Below are 21,488 nucleotides of genomic sequence, written 5' to 3' on the forward strand. Positions count from 1 at the left end.
CGTCTTTTTAAGTATCATTTTTTTCTGGAGCCGTTTCTTTTTCGCCGAGCAGCTTTCTGGCAGGCGGGAGAAAAAACTCAATTTGGGCTGTCGAAGGGCCGTCAGGAAAACAGAGTGTGTGGAGGTCAGTGGATTTGAGGGCGTGTCATTGTGCGGTGTTCGGCGGGCGGGTGAGGGATGGCGGTGGGCGGCGGCCAGATGGCGACTTCATCATGTTTTAAAGTGTTTTAGGCGCTGGAAGTGAGAGTGATATGTTTATGCGTACAGTGGTCTTCTATCTATCTGCTCGTCAGCATAAGTCACCGTTGGGCTGTTGAAGTGTTGGTGATGTGTATTTATGTTTAAAGGATAATATGTACACATTTGTTTGCACAATTCTGCAGTTTGTGTGTCTGTGTGTGTGTAAATTAACCCACAAAGACCCAAACATCTATCATGAAACGAAACCAACCGAAGTAAAAACCATGGAGTCTGATAAATGATAGTGGATGGAGACACTTGTTTGTTTGTTTTTTTTTTTACAAACATTAATAAATAAAATGAACAAAAACAGGTAAAAAAAAAAAAACCTACAAAATAATAAATAACGTGGAAAAAATAAGCCAAAAAATTTACTAAAATAAAGAAAAAAGGGATAAAATAAGAACAAAAACAACCAAAGTAATGAATAAAATGGATAATAAATCAATAAAATAACAAGTAACATAAACAAAATAAACCACAAACTGAAGTAATTAGGAGAAAAAAAATGTAAAAAAGGGTGATAAAATTAACAAAACAAAAAAAAAAGCTAAAAAAAAACAACACATTAATTCATCAGTAAAATCTATGGAGTTTGATAAATGATAGTGGATGGAGACACTTGTTTGTTTTGTTTTTTTTACAAACATTAATAAATAAAATTAACAAAAACAAGTAAAAAAAAAAAAACCCTACAAAATAATAAATAACGTGGAAAAAATAAGCCAAAAATTTACTAAAATAAAGAAAAAAGGGATAAAATAAGAACAAAAACAACCAAAGTAATGAATAAAATGGATAATAAATCAATAAAATAACAAGTAACATAAACAAAATAAACCACAAACTGAAGTAATTAGAAGAAAAAAAATGTAAAAAAGGGTCATAAAATTAACAAAACAAAAAAAAAGCTAAAAAAAAAAAAAAAACATTAATTATTCAGTAAAACCTATGGAATCTGATAAATGATAGTGGATGGAGACACTTGTTTGTTTGTTTTTTTTTACAAACATTAATAAATAAAATGAACAAAAACAAGTAAAAAAAAACAACCTAGAAAATAATAAATAACGTGGAAAAAATACGCCAAAAAATTTACTAAAATAAAGAAAAAAGGGATAAAATAAGAACAAAAACAACCAAAGTAATGAATAAAATGGATAATAAATCAACAAAATAACAAGTAACATAAACAAAATAAACCACAAACTGAAGTAATTAGAAGAAAAAAATGTAAAAAAAAAGGGTGATAAAATTAACAAAACAAAAAAAAAGCTAAAAAAAACAAAAAACAACATTAATTCATCAGTAAAACCTATGGAATCTGATAAATGATAGTGGATGGAGACACTTGTTTGTTTGTTTTTTTACAAACATTAATAAATAAAATTAACAAAAACAAGTTAAAAAAAAAACCCTACAAAATAATAAATAACGTGGAAAAAATAAGCCATAAATTTACTAAAATAAAGAAAAAAGGGATAAAATAAGAACAAAAACAACCAAAGTAATGAATAAAATGGATAATAAATCAATAAAATAACAAGTAACATAAACAAAATAAACCACAAACTGAAGTAATTAGAAGAAAAAAAATGTCTGATAAATGATAGTGGATGGAGACACCTGTTTGTTTGTTTGTTTGTTTTTACAAACATTAATAAATAAAATGAACAAAAACAAGTAAAAAAACCCTACAAAATAATAAATAATGTGGAAAAAAGCCAAAAATTTACTAAAATAAAGAAAAAATGGATAAAATAAGAACAAAAACAACCAAAGTAATGAATAAAATGGATAATAAATCAACAAAATAAGTAACACAAACAAAATAAACCACAAACTGAATTAGAAGAAAAAAATGTGAAAAAGGGTGATAAAATGAACAAAACAAAACAAAAAAAAAAGACAAAAAACATTAATTCATCAGTAAAACCTATGGAATCTGATAAATGATAGTGGATGGAGACACTTGTTTGTTTGTTTTTTACAAACATTAATAAATAAAATGAAAAAAAACAAGTAAAAAAAAAAAAACCTACAAAATAATAAATAACGTGGAAAAAATACGCCAAAAAATTTACTAAAATAAAGAAAAAAGGGATAAAATAAGAACAAAAACAACCAAAGTAATGAATAAAATGGATAATAAATCAACAAAATAACAAGTAACATAAACAAAATAAACCACAAACTGAAGTAATTAGAAGAAAAAAATGTAAAAAAAAGGGTGATAAAATTAACAAAACAAAAAAAAAGCTAAAAAAAAAAAAAAACAACATTAATTCATCAGTAAAACCTATGGAATCTGATAAATGATAGTGGATGGAGACACTTGTTTGTTTGTTTTTTTACAAACATTAATAAATAAAATTAACAAAAACAAGTTAAAAAAAAAACCCTACAAAATAATAAATAACGTGGAAAAAATAAGCCATAAATTTACTAAAATAAAGAAAAAAGGGATAAAATAAGAACAAAAACAACCAAAGTAATGAATAAAATGGATAATAAATCAATAAAATAACAAGTAACATAAACAAAATAAACCACAAACTGAAGTAATTAGAAGAAAAAAAATGTCTGATAAATGATAGTGGATGGAGACACTTGTTTGTTTGTTTTTTTTACAAACATTAATAAATAAAATGAACAAAAACAAGTAAAAAAAAAAAAAACCCTACAAAATAATAAATAACGTGGAAAAAATAAGCCAAAAATTTACTAAAATAAAGAAAAAAGGGATAAAATAAGAACAAAAACAACCAAAGTAATGAATAAAATGGATAATAAATCAATAAAATAACAAGTAACATAAACAAAATAAACCACAAACTGAAGTAATTAGAAGATAAAAAATGTAAAAAAGGGTGATAAAATTAACAAAACAAAAAAGAAGCTAAAAAAAAAAAAAAAACATTAATTATTCAGTAAAACCTATGGAATCTGATAAATGATAGTGGATGGAGACACTTGTTTGTTTTTTTTTTACAAACATTAATAAATAAAATGAACAAAAACAAGTAAAAAAAAAAAAACCTAGAAAATAATAAATAACGTGGAAAAAATAAGCCAAAAAATTTACTAAAATGAAGAAAAAAGGGATAAAATAAGAACAAAAACAACCAAAGTAATGAATAAAATGGATAATAAATCAATAAAATAACAAGTAACATAAACAAAATAAACCACAAACTGAAGTAATTAGGAGAAAAAAAATGTAAAAAAGGGTGATAAAATTAACAAAACAAAAAAAAAAGCTAAAAAAAAACAACACATTAATTCATCAGTAAAATCTATGGAGTTTGATAAATGATAGTGGATGGAGACACTTGTTTTTTTTTTTTACAAACATTAATAAATAAAATTAACAAAAACAAGTAAAAAAAAAAAACCCCTACAAAATAATAAATAACGTGGAAAAAATAAGCCAAAAATTTACTAAAATAAAGAAAAAAGGGATAAAATGAGAACAAAAACAACCAAAGTAATGAATAAAATGGATAATAAATCAATAAAATAACAAGTAACATAAACAAAATAAACCACAAACTGAAGTAATTAGGAGAAAAAAAATGTAAAAAAGGGTGATAAAATTAACAAAACAAAAAAGAAGCTAAAAAAAAAAAAAAAAACATTAATTATTCAGTAAAACCTATGGAATCTGATAAATGATAGTGGATGGAGACACTTGTTTGTTTGTTTTTTTTTTACAAACATTAATAAATAAAATGAACAAAAACAAGTAAAAAAAAAAAACCTAGAAAATAATAAATAACGTGGAAAAAATACGCCAAAAAATTTACTAAAATAAAGAAAAAAGGGATAAAATAAGAACAAAAACAACCAAAGTAATGAATAAAATGGATAATAAATCAATAAAATAACAAGTAACATAAACAAAATAAACCACAAACTGAAGTAATTAGAAGAAAAAAAATGTAAAAAAAAAGGGTGATAAAATTAACAAAACAAAAAAAATGCTAAAAAAAAAAAAACATTAATTCATCAGTAAAACCTATGGAATCTGATAAATGATAGTGGATGGAGACACTTGTTTGTTTGTTTTTTTTTTTACAAACATTAATAAATAAAATGAACAAAAACAAGTAAAAAAAAAAACCCCTACAAAATAATAAATAACGTGGAAAAAATAAGCCAAAAATTTACTAAAATAAAGAAAAAAGGGATAAAATAAGAACAAAAACAACCAAAGTAATGAATAAAATGGATAATAAATCAACAAAATAAGTAACACAAACAAAATAAACCACAAACTGAATTAGAAGAAAAAAATGTGAAAAAGGGTGATAAAATGAACAAAACAAAACAAAAAAAAGACAAAAAACATTAATTCATCAGTAAAACCTATGGAATCTGATAAATGATAGTGGATGGAGACACTTGTTTGTTTTTTTTTACAAACATTAATAAATAAAATGAACAAAAACAAGTAAAAAAAAAACAACCTACAAAATAATAAATAACGTGGAAAAAATACGCCAAAAAATTTACTAAAATAAAGAAAAAAGGGATAAAATAAGAACAAAAACAACCAAAGTAATGAATAAAATGGATAATAAATCAATAAAATAACAAGTAACATAAACAAAATAAACCACAAACTGAAGTAATTAGGAGAAAAAAATGTAAAAAAGGGTGATAAAATTAACAAAACAAAAAAAAAAGCTAAAAAAAACCAACACATTAATTCATCAGTAAAATCTATGGAGTTTGATAAATGATAGTGGATGGAGACACTTGTTTGTTTTTTTTTTTTACAAACATTAATAAATAAAATTAACAAAAACAAGTAAAAAAAAAAAACCCTACAAAATAATAAATAACGTGGAAAAAATAAGCCAAAAATTTACTAAAATAAAGAAAAAAGGGATAAAATAAGAACAAAAACAACCAAAGTAATGAATAAAATGGATAATAAATCAATAAAATAACAAGTAACATAAACAAAATAAACCACAAACTGAAGTAATTAGAAGAAAAAAAATGTAAAAAAGGGTCATAAAATTAACAAAACAAAAAAAAAAGCTAAAAAAAAAAACAAAACATTAATTCATCAGTAAAACCTATGGAATCTGATAAATGATAGTGGATGGAGACACTTGTTTGTTTTTTTTTTTTTACAAACATTAATAAATAAAATGAACAAAAACAAGTAAAAAAAAAACCCTACAAAATAATAAATAACGTGGAAAAAATACACCAAAAAATTTACTAAAATAAAGAAAAAAGGGATAAAATAAGAACAAAAACAACCAAAGTAATGAATAAAATGGATAATAAATCAACAAAATAACAAGTAACATAAACAAAATAAACCACAAACTGAAGTAATTAGAAGAAAAAAATGTAAAAAAAAGGGTGATAAAATTAACAAAACAAAAAAAAAGCTAAAAAAAAAAAAAAAAAAACATTAATTCATCAGTAAAACCTATGGAATCTGATAAATGATAGTGGATGGAGACACTTGTTTGTTTGTTTTTTTACAAACATTAATAAATAAAATTAACAAAAACAAGTTAAAAAAAAAACCCTACAAAATAATAAATAACGTGGAAAAAATAAGCCATAAATTTACTAAAATAAAGAAAAAAGGGATAAAATAAGAACAAAAACAACCAAAGTAATGAATAAAATGGATAATAAATCAATAAAATAACAAGTAACATAAACAAAATAAACCACAAACTGAAGTAATTAGAAGAAAAAAAATGTCTGATAAATGATAGTGGATGGAGACACCTGTTTGTTTGTTTGTTTGTTTTTACAAACATTAATAAATAAAATGAACAAAAACAAGTAAAAAAAACCCTACAAAATAATAAATAATGTGGAAAAAAGCCAAAAATTTACTAAAATAAAGAAAAAATGGATAAAATAAGAACAAAAACAACCAAAGTAATGAATAAAATGGATAATAAATCAACAAAATAAGTAACACAAACAAAATAAACCACAAACTGAATTAGAAGAAAAAAATGTGAAAAAGGGTGATAAAATGAACAAAACAAAACAAAAAAAAGACAAAAAACATTAATTCATCAGTAAAACCTATGGAATCTGATAAATGATAGTGGATGGAGACACTTGTTTGTTTTTTTTTTTACAAACATTAATAAATAAAATGAACAAAAACAAGTAAAAAAAAAAAACCTACAAAATAATAAATAACGTGGAAAAAATACGCCAAAAAATTTACTAAAATAAAGAAAAAAGGGATAAAATAAGAACAAAAACAACCAAAGTAATGAATAAAATGGATAATAAATCAACAAAATAACAAGTAACATAAACAAAATAAACCACAAACTGAAGTAATTAGAAGAAAAAAATGTAAAAAAAGGGTGATAAAATTAACAAAACAAAAAAAAAGCTAAAAAAAAAAAAAAAAACATTAATTCATCAGTAAAACCTATGGAATCTGATAAATGATAGTGGATGGAGACACTTGTTTGTTTGTTTTTTAAAAAACATTAATAAATAAAATTAACAAAAACAAGTAAAAAAAAAAACCCGACAAAATAATAAATAACGTGGAAAAAATAAGCCAAAAATTTACTAAAATAAAGAAAAAAGGGATAAAATAAGAATAAAAACAACCAAAGTAATGAATAAAATGGATAATAAATCAACAAAATAAGTAACACAAACAAAATAAACCACAAACTGAATTAGAAGAAAAAAATGTGAAAAAGGGTGATAAAATGAACAAAACAAAACAAAAAAAAGACAAAAAACATTAATTCATCAGTAAAACCTATGGAATCTGATAAATGATAGTGGATGGAGACACTTGTTTGTTTGTTTTTTTTTACAAACATTAATAAATAAAATGAACAAAAACAAGTAAAAAAAAAAAACCCTACAAAATAATAAATAACGTGGAAAAAATAAGCCAAAAATTTACTAAAATAAAGAAAAAAGGGATAAAATAAGAACAAAAACAACCAAAGTAATGAATAAAATGGATAATAAATCAATAAAATAACAAGTAACATAAACAAAATAAACCACAAACTGAAGTAATTAGAAGAAAAAAAATGTCTGATAAATGATAGTGGATGGAGATACCTGTTTGTTTGTTTGTTTGTTTTTACAAACATTAATAAATAAAGTGAACAAAAACAAGTAAAAAAACCCTACAAAATAATAAATAATGTGGAAAAAAGCCAAAAATTTACTAAAATAAAGAAAAAATGGATAAAATAAGAACAAAAACAACCAAAGTAATGAATAAAATGGATAATAAATCAACAAAATAAGTAACACAAACAAAATAAACCACAAACTGAATTAGAAGAAAAAAATGTGAAAAAGGGTGATAAAATGAACAAAACAAAACAAAAAAAAGACAAAAAACATTAATTCATCAGTAAAACCTATGGAATCTGATAAATGATAGTGGATGGAGACACTTGTTTTTTTTTTTTTTTACAAACATTAATAAATAAAATGAACAAAAACAAGTAAAAAAAAAACCTACAAAATAATAAATAACGTGGAAAAAATAAGCCATAAATTTACTAAAATAAAGAAAAAAGGGATAAAATAAGAACAAAAACAACCAAAGTAATGAATAAAATGGATAATAAATCAATAAAATAACAAGTAACATAAACAAAATAAACCACAAACTGAAGTAATTAGAAGAAAAAAAATGTAAAAAAGGGTGATAAAATTAACAAAACAAAACAAAAAAAGATAAAAAAACAAAAAAAAACATTAATTCATCAGTAAAACCTATGGAGTCTGATAAATGGTAGTGGATGGAGACACTTGTTTGTTTGTTTTTAAAAAAAAAAAAAAAAGATATACATAATGAATAAAATGAACAAATATCAGTAATAAAACCTACAAAACAACAAATAACATGGTGAAAATAAGCAAAAAATCTATTAAAATAAAGTAAAAAAAGAATAAAATAACAAAAACAACAAAAGTAATGAATATAATGAAAAAAAAAAAAAATCAATAAAATAACAGGAAATAAACCACAAACTGAAGCAATTAGAAGGGAAACAAGTAAAAAAAAAAAAAAACAACAACTAGAAAAGCTCTTGGAGAGTGCAGACCTCCACCTCCTTTTTCAGTTACCGTGCTAACAGATAAACAGACGGCAGAGGTAACGTCCATGTGTTGTTTTTACCGTATGCTGGTTTTCTGATGATGGTGAACAGGATCTCGTTCTCCGGTGTGTCCTGGTCGTGGACGCTCAGAGACGAGTTGGTGATGACCACTCCGGAGTTTTCCTCCACGTGGATGCTGCTGACCGACACCAGCGGCTCTCTGTCCTCTTTACTCTGCTGTGAAGACCCAAAAACAAACCGGTCAGCACAACCACACACTGACCGACTGGTATGGACACTGCAACAGGAGAGCTGTGGTCTGGGTCTGTACATTCATAGGACTGGACCCTCTGGAGGACCAGACTGGACCCTTTGGAGGACCGGACTGGACCCTTTGGAGGACCAGACTGGACCCTTTGACGGGCCAGACTGAACCCTTTGGCGGACCAGACTGGACCCTTTGGAGGACCGGACTGGACCCTTTGGAGGACCAGACTGGACCCTTTGGCGGACCAGACTGGACCCTTTGGAGGACCGGACTGGACCCTTTGGCGGACCAGACTGGACCCTTTGACGGGCCAGACTGGACCCTTTGGAGGACCAGACTGGACCCTTTGACGGGCCAGACTGGACCCTTTGGAGGACCGGACTTGACCCTTTGGAGGACCAGACCGGACCCTCTGGAGGACCGGACTGGACCCTTTGGAGGACCAGACTAGACCCTTTGGAGGACCCTTTGGCAAGCCCGATTGGACCCTTTGGAGGGCTGAACTGGACCCTTTGGAGGACCAGACTGGACCCTTTGGCGGACCAGACTGGACCCTCTGGAGGACCGTACTGGCCCCTTTGGAGGACCAGACTGGACCCTTTGGCGGACCAGACTGGACCCTCTGGAGGACCGGACTGGCCCCTTTGGCGGACCAGACTGGACCCTTTGGTGGACCGGACTGGACCCTTTGGCGGACCAGACGGGACCCTCTGGAGGACCGGACTGGACCCTTTGGAGGACCGGACTGGACCCTTTGGCGGACCAGACTGGACCCTTTGGAGGACCGGACTGGACCCTTTGGCGGACCAGACTGGACCCTTTGGAGGACCGGACTGGACCCTTTGGAGGACCGGACTGGACCCTTTGGTGGACCAGACTAGACCCTTTGGCGGACCAGACTGGCCCCTTTGGAGGACCGGACTGGCCCCTTTGGCGGACCAGACTGGCCCCTTTGGTGGACCAGACTAGACCCTTTGGCGGACCAGACTGGCCCCTTTGGAGGACCGGACTGTCCCCTTTGGCGGACCAGACTGGACCCTTTGGCGGTCCTGTTTTGCTCATCCTGTACTTCCCTCTGAATCCACCCCAGCGGTTCCTCTCCTCCTCAGCTCTGACAGCTCCATCAGTTCCACTTGTCTCCTAAATAATGGATGCTGGTGTCGGTGTGTTCAGGCCTCAGGATGAAGCCGTTTGAGTTTTCTTAAATAAAGTCTCATACAGATTCAGGACGGCAGGTTAACCCTTTCATGCACGAATTACAACAACCTTTAAGATTTTTTTTCCCTGTTTTTATTCCTCCTCAGGCATGAAAGAAACAATGCAACTGAAATTAATTTTGTTATGAACCTATTTTTGACGGAGTTACATAAACGTCCACTCAGGTAGACGTCATGAGTTTAACTTCAGAAGCAAACAAATATGTAGTAATACAATATGTATAAAACTATGACATAAAAGCATGTTTAATGCTACTGATCCGGTGTTTTCTCACATTTTAACGTAGTCTAATACTAGCTGTTACTCACTTTATGGAGATAATATGCAAAAAAAAAAAAAAAGAAAACAACTCCAAAAAGTATTTTGCTCATTTTCTCCTCACTTCAGAAATATTTATTCACTTTTATGCCATATTTCAAGTTTTTTGGTTCATTTTCCCCTTATGTTTCAAGTATTTTGCTCATTTTATTGTCATTTTAGAACTTTTTGCGCATTTTATCCCATAAATAATGGAGGTCAAACTGCATTTTACACCAATTATTTCCATGTATTGATAGAATTAGTGGATCAACAGGTATTAAACAGTTTAGATCAGTAGATGAATTTGGTCGCCGGTGGATGTTTGAGTCTTTATGGGTTAATATGTAACATGGAGAATTTTACATCTTATCATCACTTTTTATTCACACTTTGGGAATAATCCGTAACTGATCTTAACTCTCAAAGATTCAAACCTGCACCAGCAAGCAAAAGCATCGACTGATCTATTAATTCAATTAATCGAGATAAAAACAGTTTCACCTCAATTATTCACAAGATAAAATGCCAAAAAAAAAAAAAACTTGTAAAATGACAATAAAATGAGCAAAATACTTGATAAATTAGATTAGATTTAGATTATTCTGTTAACCCCCAAAAACTAAAACCATCTACTGATCTAAACTGTTTAATACCTGTTGATCCACTAATTCTATCAATAAATGGAAATAATTGGTCTAAAATACAGTTTTACTTCAATTATTCATTGGATAAAATGTACAAAAACTAGTAAAATGAGAATTAAATGAGTAAAATACATGAAAAATAAGGAAAAATTTAACATAAATCCGTGAAATATGGCCTGAAAGTGAAGAAATCCTCCTAAAGTGAGAAGAACATGAGCAAAATACTTGAAAAATAAGGAGAATTGGTTCTTTCATACTATCTAGGACCCTGTATTTATTCTGTTAACCCTCAAAAACCAAAACCATCTACTGATCTAAACTGTTTAATACCTGTTGATCCACTAATCCTGTCAATAAATGGAAATAATTGATGTAAAATACAGTTTTACATCAATTATTCATCGGATAAAATGTACAAAAACTAGTAAAATGAGAATAAAATGAGTAAAATGCGTGAAAAATAAGGAAAAATTTAAAATAAAAACTGTGAAATATGGCATAAAAGTGAAGAAATCCTCCTAAAGTGAGAAGAACATGAGCAAAATACTTGAAAAATAAGGAGAATTGGTTCTTTCATACTATCTAGGACCCTGTATTTATTCAGTTAACCCTCAAAAACCAAAACCATCTACTGATGTAAACTGTTTAATACCTGTTGATCCACTAATCCTGTCAATAAATGGAAATAATTGGTCTAAAATACAGTTTTACTTCAATTATTCATCGGATAAAATGTACAAAAACTAGTAAAATGAGAATAAAATGAGTAAAATACTTGAAAAATAAGGAAAAAATTTAACATAAAACCGTGAAATATGGCATTAAAGTGAAGAAATCCTCCTAAAGTGAGAAGAAAATGAGCAAAATACTTGAAAAATGAGGAGAACTGATCATTTCATACCATCCAGAACCCTGTATTTATTCTGTTAACCCTCAAAAACCAAAACCATCTACTGATGTAAACTGTTTAATACCTGTTGATCCACTAATCCTGTCAATAAATGGAAATAATTGATGTAAAATACAGTTTTACATCAATTATTCATCGGATAAAATGTACAAAAACTAGTAAAATGAGAATAAAATGAGTAAAATGCGTGAAAAATAAGGAAAAATTTAAAATAAAAACTGTGAAATATGGCATAAAAGTGAAGAAATCCTCCTAAAGTGAGAAGAACATGAGCAAAATACTTGAAAAATAAGGAGAATTGGATCTTTCATACCATCCAGAACCTTGTATTTATTCAGTTAACCCTCAAAAACCAAAACCATCTACTGATGTAAACTGTTTAATACCTGTTGATCCACTAATTCTATCAATAAATGGAAATAATTGGTCTAAAATACAGTTTTACTTCAATTATTCATCGGATAAAATGTACAAAAACTAGTAAAATGAGAATTAAATGAGTAAAATACATGAAAAATAAGGAAAAATTTAACATAAATCTGTGAAATATGGCCTGAAAGTGAAGAAATCCTCCTAAAGTGAGAAGAACATGAGCAAAATACTTGAAAAATAAGGAGAATTGGTTCTTTCATACTATCTAGGACCCTGTATTTATTCTGTTAACCCTCAAAAACCAAAACCATCTACTGATGTAAACTGTTTAATACCTGTTGATCCACTAATCCTGTCAATAAATGGAAATAATTGGTCTAAAATACAGTTTTACTTCAATTATTCATCAGATAAAATGTACAAAAACTAGTAAAATGAGAATTAAATGAGTAAAATACTTGAAAAATAAGGAAAAATTTAACATAAATCCGTGAAATATGGCCTGAAAGTGAAGAAATCCTCCTAAAGTGAGAAGAACATGAGCAAAATACATGAAAAATAAGGAGAATTGGTTCTTTCATACCATCCAGAACCTTGTATTTATTCAGTTAACCCTCAAAAACCAAAACCATCTACTGATGTAAACTGTTTAATACCTGTTGATCCACTAATCCTGTCAATAAATGGAAATAATTGATGTAAAATACAGTTTTACATCAATTATTCATCGGATAAAATGTACAAAAACTAGTAAAATGAGAATAAAATGAGTGAAATACTTGAAAAATGAGGAGAACTGATCATTTCATACCATCCAGAACCCTGTATTTATTCAGTTAACCCTCAAAAACCAAAACCATCTACTGATGTAAACTGTTTAATACCTGCTGATCCCCTAATCCTATTAATACATGTGAATAATTGATGTAAAATACAGTTTTATATCAATTATTCATTGGATAAAATGTACAAAAACTAGTAAAATGAGAATAAAATGAGTAAAATACTTGAAAAATAAGGAAAAAATTAACATAAAACTGTGAAATGTGGCATAAAAGTGAAGAAATCCTCCGAAAGTGAGAAGAAAATGAACAAAATACTTGAAAAATAAGGAGAACTGGTTCTTTCATACCATCCAGAACCTTGTATTTATTCAGTTAACCCTCAAAAACCAAAACCATCTACTGATGTAAACTGTTTAATACCTGTTGATCCACTAATCCTGTCAATAAATGGAAATAATTGGTCTAAAATACAGTTTTACTTCAATTATTCATCGGATAAAATGTACAAAAACTAGTAAAATGAGAATTAAATGAGTAAAATACTTGAAAAATAAGGAAAAATTTAACATAAATCCGTGAAATATGGCCTGAAAGTGAAGAAATCCTCCTAAAGTGAGAAGAACATGAGCAAAATACTTGAAAAATAAGGAGAATTGGTTCTTTCATACCATCCAGAACCTTGTATTTATTCAGTTAACCCTCAAAAACCAAAACCATCTACTGATGTAAACTGTTTAATACCTGTTGATCCACTAATCCTGTCAATAAATGTGAATAATTGGTGTAAAATGCCCTTCTACCTTCATTATTCATTGATTAAATGTATAAAAATCTTGTAACTGTCCTAGACATGAAAGGGTTAATAGTAACTGTAACTGTAACTGTAACTGTAGTGGCTGTCAGACTCCAGACCTGGATGTCTATTTCCACGTCGAAGGCCTCCGTCTGACTGTGTCCGTCGCTGATGTAGAAGCTGAACACGTCCTGCTGGGCCTGGGCTTTGCGTTGACCGTCCTGGACGTAGAAGATGTGGTCGGACGTCAGGTCGTCCACGGAGAAGGGGGCGTCGGGGGTGACCACCCGGGACCCGCCCACCGAGCCTCCTGTCCAACCACAACAGAGAAGCGGACAAATATCAGGTTACAGAATAAATTCTCTACAACTCCTGTTATTATGTTTGTTATTGTGTTTTATTAATGTATAAATGTTGAAGTGATTATGTTTTATTCCATTTGTGTCCAGACTGACTGGTGTTACTGAGCAGAAATTACAATCTTATTATGGAAGTTATTTAGGGAATTTTGAAATAGATGTTTTTTAATTGATATTTTTTTCTTAATTTTTACATGTTATTTTCTTGTAAAGCTCCATATTAACGTATTTTCAGAAGTAGTAAATCATACATTCAGAATGCTCAACACACATACATTAGGGGTTAAAGGGTTAAGGTTATTTAGTTTTTTTTTTTATTTATTTTTTCTTCATTTATACATGTTTTTTTTTTTGTAAAGCCTCATGTTAACATATTTTCAGAAGTAGTAAACTACAGGTTCAGAACACACACCACAGACATTAGAGGTTAAAGGTTTAAGGTTAATTAGTGAATTTTTAAATTGATTTTTTTTTTGGTAAATGTAATTATATTTCCCTTATTTTTGTGTTTTGTTGTTTTTTTTTTTTTTTTAAAGCTCCATGTTAATGCATTTTCAGAAGCAGTAAATCATACATTCAGAACGCTCAACACAGATACATTAGGGGTTAAAGGGTTAAGGTTATTTAGTGAGTTTTTAAGTAGTTTTTTTTTATTTGACCATTTTTTTCTGTATTTTTACATATTTTTTTTTGTAAGGCCTCGTGTTAACATATTTTCAGAAGTAGTAAATTATACATTCAGAACACTCACCACAGATACATTAGGGGTTAAAGCGTTAAGGATATTTAGTGAATTTTGAAATATTTTTTTTAAATTGATAATTTCTTCTTTATTTTTTCGTGCTTTTTTTCTTACAGCTCCACGTTAACATATTTTTAGAAGTAGTAAATTATACGTTCAGAACGCTCACCACACACACGTTAGAGGTTAAAGGTTTAAGTTTAATTTGTGAATTTTTAAATGGATTTTTTTTTTTTTGTAAATTTAAATATATTTCCTTTATTTTTATGTTTTGTTGGTTTTTTGTAACGCTCCATGTTCATGTATTTTCAGAAGCAGTAAATCATACATTCAGAACGCTCACCATAGATACATTAGGGGTTAAAAGGTTAATGCTATTTAGTGAATTTTTAAGTAATTTTTTTTTATTTGACCATTTTTTTCTGTATTTTTACATGTTTTTTTTTTTGTTTTTGTAAAGCCTCATTTTAACATATTTTCAGAAGTAGTGAATCATACATTCAGAACGCTCACCACAGATACATTAGTGGTTAAAGGGTTAAGGATATTTAGTGAATTTTTTTGACTATTTCTTCTTTATTTTTACTTTTTTTTTTTTTTTTTTCTTAAAGCTCTATGTTAGCTGATTTCCAGAAGTACTTTCCTCCATCGAAAACACTTCATTTTGCTGGTAATACTTGTGCACATTTATTGCCGTAACATTTAGTTTTCAGGATTTCTACACCCTGCTATTTCTGTTTTTGTTCAATAAAACATCTGAGTGCTTCGTCCCGCTGTGACTGAGCGGTTTTCATCGGCTTTATTGTAACGGAGCTCGTGTGACTCTCAGGCGAACCGTTCGGATGCCGTCACTTCCAGCGTCTGACAGCTGAAATGACAGCAAAACACTTCTTTTTTTTTCCCCAACTGGCCATTTTCTGTCACTTTAGCCTGAACCGTCGGATGGCTCGGATGCACCCGGGGACTGGGCCGGGTCCCCGCAGAGCTCATTTCCACTGTAATGACATGAATTTGTGCTTATGGCGGTAAAGGAGTGGCAGCGAATGTACAAAATCAACCTTGAAATCACTTGAAGTTTGAGACAAAGTGAGAGTGTCTTTATCAGAGAAGATGGATGAGTCCGTGTTGGGCTGAGTCAGGGTTGTGTGTTTGTGTGTGTGTGTGTGTGTGTACGAGTGTGTGTTCCAGACGCAACACAGTCAATCACATCACACCTCCATCATCTCAGCGTTATAAGAGAGTCTCTTATCTGGAAGAAAACTCGCTCAGAATCACAATCAGGACAGGAAATCACCTGCAGCCACCGGGGAGATGCTGAGAAGTTTGGGCATTCATCGCTTCTGTAGTTTTTATCTTTTTCGTTTTTTTTCTTTTTTTTTTTTTCTCCCTGATTTCTTCCGGTTTCAGAATAGAGAAAGAAGCGAGCAGCTGAAGTCTGTGGCTGAACAAAACTAATGAAAACTGAGAAATCACCTGGGCGGAAACAAAACGAACAACAGGAAATGAACTGTTTACCGACAGGAAACGCAGACATGGGGTGGACACTGGTCTATTGATCCAGTTCACAGTGAAGAAAAAAACCAAAAAAACCAAAAAGAGACTTGAATTTGTTCAGTTTAGACGTAACTGATGGGTTTTATTGCACTGGTCAACAACAAATGTATTGTTTCAGTTTTTGGAGCTGATTTAGGATCATTTTGGTGTGCGGAATCTAAAAATCACATTCATTTTGCTCAATCAGGTCAACTTTCTGAACTATGCTACATATTGGCTTTTTAACATTTTTGCTTACATTTATGGGCATTTTCACATCATGTGATACAAAATTCTTTCATATTTCTTGCAATAAACGAGTTCTGAAGATTTGACTTTTGCCAATTTATGATTAATGGTTTTTTAATATTACAGAATGAAATGGCTTCGACTAGAAGATCTTGCAAAAATAAGCCTGACGTACACCCCAAAAAAAGGATTCTTGGCTCTAATAAACATGAAGTAATATTTTAAAGTAAAATGTAACTGAAATATATGAAATTTGAAGTTTATTTATCTGAAAAAGTCAAACATAATGTGAATATGCTTAGTATAAAGTGAATCTAAACAAATAATAATAATAATAATAATAATAATAATAATAAACTTTGTTTGTATAGCACCTTTCATACAGAAATTGTAGCCCAAAGTGCTTCACATTGATTGAAAAAATACAATATTAAAATACATTAAGCTTTGATTATACATCAAGAGAAAATTAAATTTGAGAGAAATACAATAAAATAAAGATAAAAATAAAAGCAGCGCACATTAAAATGTTTGATTATGCATAGAATTTTTGAAGTGCAAGAAATAAGATGAAATTTGAGAGAAATACAATAAAATAAAAAATAAAAACAGAAATACAATAAAATAAAATAAAAATAAAAACCGCACATTCCTGGTTCCTGAATTGTGACCCCATTTTTATCTCCTTTCAAAGGCTGATGAGAATAAAAATGTTTTTAATTTGGTTTTAAATATATTCAGTGAACTGGCTTCTCTAATGTCTTTTGGAATTGTATTCCATAACTTTGGTGCATAGTTAGTAAAGGCTGCGTCCCCCATTTTCTTTGTAATATTTCTGGGAGTCACTAGTAACCCTGCGTTTGATGACCTCAGTGTTCTAATAAAGTAATAAAGATCTAGTAAATAAAGTAAACTTCATTTACTAGATCCCATAAAAAGGCTGAGCGTCACAGTCAAACACAGTTTATGTAAAAGTTTGCATTAACTAAAGCAAATCTGACTGAAGGTATTTAATTTATTCATATTGACTCAATATGATAGAAAAAAACATTGTATTAAATGCAACTCTTTACATTAAACTTATGTAATAAAATTATATGGAAAATTTACATGTAATTAAAACACATAAAGTCAACATTTTTGGCTTAATTATTTTTTTGAGTGTATTCTGCTACATCTGCACTGAATACACCATTGTACCTAACAGGAATCAAGTCACAAGTTTCATAAAGTGTGCTTACCAATCTTATTTTGGTATTAATTATTATATTTTTGTGAGAAGATCAAATTTTTCAAAATCAAATTAGCAAAAAAACACCTAACCTGATTGACAAAAACAGATGTCATTTTTGGATTTAGCGGTGCAAAATGGTCCGAATTCAGTTGAAAAAACCTAGACGACTTGTAAAAAAACATTTTTTTGTAACCCAGTGTAATAAATATATCTGTAAATCAACACAATATTTACGTTTGTCGCCATGTTTATGGAACGACTTCTCGTGTCATCTCACGATAATAAATAAACAAATCATCGCCTTTGTGATTTAACAGAAAAAACGACATTGCGCACTTCTGTTTTTTTGACATTTAGTAAATATCGGTAAAGTTTTGCACAGATGTCAAATGGAAACACAACTAGTGACAATAAAAACTATTCTATTCTATTCTATTCTATTCTATTCTATTCTATTCTATTCTATTCTATTCTATTCTATTCTATGTTTCAGGTCATAGCCAATGATGCAAAATGAAACAATTGTTTTAGGAGGGTAAAGTTACACAGATATCGTAATTTGGCCAAAAATATGACAATTATTTGACAGTTATGACATGAGGCTAACGATATGATGCACTTACTTTCAAAAACAGCTTCGACCATAACTTAGCATCTTTACATTTGTACGTTAAACACAATAACCGCCCATATTCAGGAGAAAATAAGAAAATATTCACACATATGTTTGTGTTATAATATCCTAGACAACTTGCAAAAAACTTTTTTTTTGTAACCCAGTGTTATATTTGTGTGCTTCTATGAAACTGGTCTGAAAAACAGGACAGAGGGGCGAAAAATTCAAACCAGAGCTAGACTAATGTTTGGAAGCAAGTTTGGAAGCACTTTGGGTCGATTTTAAAAATAAATATTTACTGAGATAAAAGAGAAGCTATTTTTCAGATAAAACACTTTTTTTTTTTTTTTTAACAATTTTTATTTCTCAGTTTTTAACAGTATAAAACAGTCTCCTCAGGTTGAGGAGCAGGAAAAGAACAAAAAAAAAAAAAAAAAAACAAACAAAAAAAACCAAACAGATGAAAAGAACAGCCTGTGATGGTGACAGAATATTACGGTCCCTTAATAGATGCATTTGTCTCTGAATGTCAGCCATTTTCCCCAGTTTTTCATAAAGAGATTTTCTTTTAACTTCAGTTTATATGTCAGATGTTCCATGACAAGTATATCATCGATAACTGAAATCCATTGTTTATAACATGGAGCATCAGTCTTCAGCCAGTTCTTTGTTATGGCCTTCTTCCCGGCCACCAGAAGGATCTTGACAAGATATCTGTCTTCTTTATGCACCGCTTCTTCCAAAATATTGAAAATATTTACATTAACAAACTATCCTTTAACAATAAAATGCAAATAACCTGAACAAATATGAACAATAAGTAAATCATAAGTAAAATAATAACATAATAACCTATAAATAATGACTCCAAACTTTCTTCTTGGTTTCAAAATTCATATTATACTTATAAATAATCACTATTCTAACAATTTCCTCTTTGTTTTAGAGCAAAAAAAATGATTAAATTATGAAAATATTACATTAACAAACTATCCTTTAACCATAAAATGTGAATAACCTGAACAAATATTAACAATATAGAACAATATGATCATAAATAAAATAATAACATAATAACCTATAAATAATTACCCCAAATTTCCTTCTTGGTCTCAAAATTAATATTTTACCTAAAAATAATGACAATTCCAAATTTTTTTGTCTTTGTTTTAGAACAAAACCCCATTAAATTATGAAAATATTTACATTAACAAACTATCCTTTAACAATAAAATGTGAATAACCTGAACAAATAATAATAATAATAATGGATTGGATTTATATAGCGCCTTTCTAGACACCCAAAGCGCTTTACATTATTGACCCATTATTCATTCGCTCTCACATTCTCCCTCTGGTGGTGGTAAACTACATCTGTAGCCACAGCTGCCCTGGGGCAGACTGACAGAAGCGTGGCTGCCATTTTGCGCCTACGGCCTCTCCGACCACCACCGAACATTCATACACCAGTGTGGGTGGCACTGGAGGCAAGGAGGGTGAAGTGTCTTGCCCAAGGACACAACGGACTGACTAGGACAGAGCGGGATTCGAACCGCCAACCCTTCGGTTATTGGACGACCCGCTCTACCAACTGAGCCATGGCCGCCCCATAAATTCATAAATATGAATAATAAAGAACAATATGATCTAAAGTAAAATAATAACATAATAACCTATAAATAATGACTCCAAACTTTCTTCTTGGTTTCAAAATTCATATTATACTTACAAATAATCACAATTCTAAAAATTTCCTCTTTGTTTTAGAGCAAAAAAAAAAAACGATTAAATTATGAAAATATTACATTAACAAACTATCCTTTAACCATAAAATGTGAATAACCTGAACAAATATGAATAATAAAGAACAATATGATCATAGGTAAAATAATAACATAATAACCTATAAATAATGACTCCAAACTTTCTTCTTGGTTTCAAAATTCATATTATACTTACAAATAATCACAATTCTAAAAATTTCCTCTTTGTTTTAGAGCAAAAAAAACGATTAAATTATGAAAATATTACATTAACAAACTATCCTTTAACCATAAAATGTGAATAACCTGAACAAATATGAATAATAAAGAACAATATGATCATAAATAAAATAATAACATAATAACCTATAAATAATTACCCCAAATTTCCTTCTTGGTCTCAAAATTAATATTTTACCTAAAAATAATGACAATTCCAAATTTTTTTGTCTTTGTTTTAGAACAAAACCCCATTAAATTATGAAAATATTTACATTGACAAACTATCCTTTAACAATAAAATGTGAATAACCTGAACAAATATGAATAATAAAGAACAATATGATCGTAAGTAAAATAATAACATAATAACCTATACATAATGACTCCAAATTTTCTTCTTGGTTTAAAAATTCATATTATACTTACAAATAATCACAATTCTAAAAATTTCCTCTTTGTTTTAGAGCAAAAAAAAAAAAAAAAAATTAAATTATGAAAATATTACATTAACAAACTATCCTTTAACCATAAAATGTGAATAACCTGAACAAATATTAACAATACAGAACAATATGATCATAAATAAAATAATAACATAATAACCTATAAATAATTACCCCAAATTTTCTTCTTGGTCTCAAAATTAATATTTTACCTAAAAATAATGACAATTCCAAATTTTTTTGTCTTTGTTTTAGAACAAAACCCCATTAAATTATGAAAATATTTACATTAACAAACTATCCTTTAACAATAAAATGTGAATAACCTGAACAAATATGAATAATACAGAACAATATGATCATAGGTAAAAGAATAACATAATAACCTATAAATAATTACCCCAAATTTTCTTCTTGGTCTCAAAATTAATATTTTACCTAAAAATAATGACAATTTCAAATTTTTTTGTCTTTGTTTTAGAACAAAACCCCATTAAATTATGAAAATATTACATTAACAAACTATCCTTTAACCATAAAATGTGAATAATCTGAACAAATATTAACAATATAGAACAATATGATCATAAGTAAAATAATAACATAATAACATATAAATAATGACTCCAAACTTTCTTCTTGGTTTCAAAATTCATATTATACTTACAAATAATCACAATTCTGAATGTTTCCTCTTTATTTTAGAGCAA

The 21,488-nt window shown here is 29.3% G+C and overlaps 1 protein-coding gene across 1 annotated transcript in view; it reads right to left on the reverse strand.

Moving 5' to 3' along the window:
* Positions 1-21,488, reverse strand: part of fras1 (Fraser extracellular matrix complex subunit 1) — a 1,008,712-nt gene that overhangs the window by 123,885 nt on the left and 863,339 nt on the right. The window contains exons 41-42 of the mRNA XM_030143455.1: positions 13,737-13,927; positions 8,408-8,564 (exon numbers count right to left, since the gene is read on the reverse strand). Coding sequence (XP_029999315.1) covers positions 8,408-8,564; positions 13,737-13,927 — 348 coding nt within the window. The remainder of the gene's footprint in view (positions 1-8,407; positions 8,565-13,736; positions 13,928-21,488) is intronic.

This window comes from Sphaeramia orbicularis, chromosome 9, assembly GCF_902148855.1.
Source record: "Sphaeramia orbicularis chromosome 9, fSphaOr1.1, whole genome shotgun sequence".
NCBI classification, from domain to species: Eukaryota; Metazoa; Chordata; class Actinopteri; order Kurtiformes; family Apogonidae; genus Sphaeramia; species Sphaeramia orbicularis.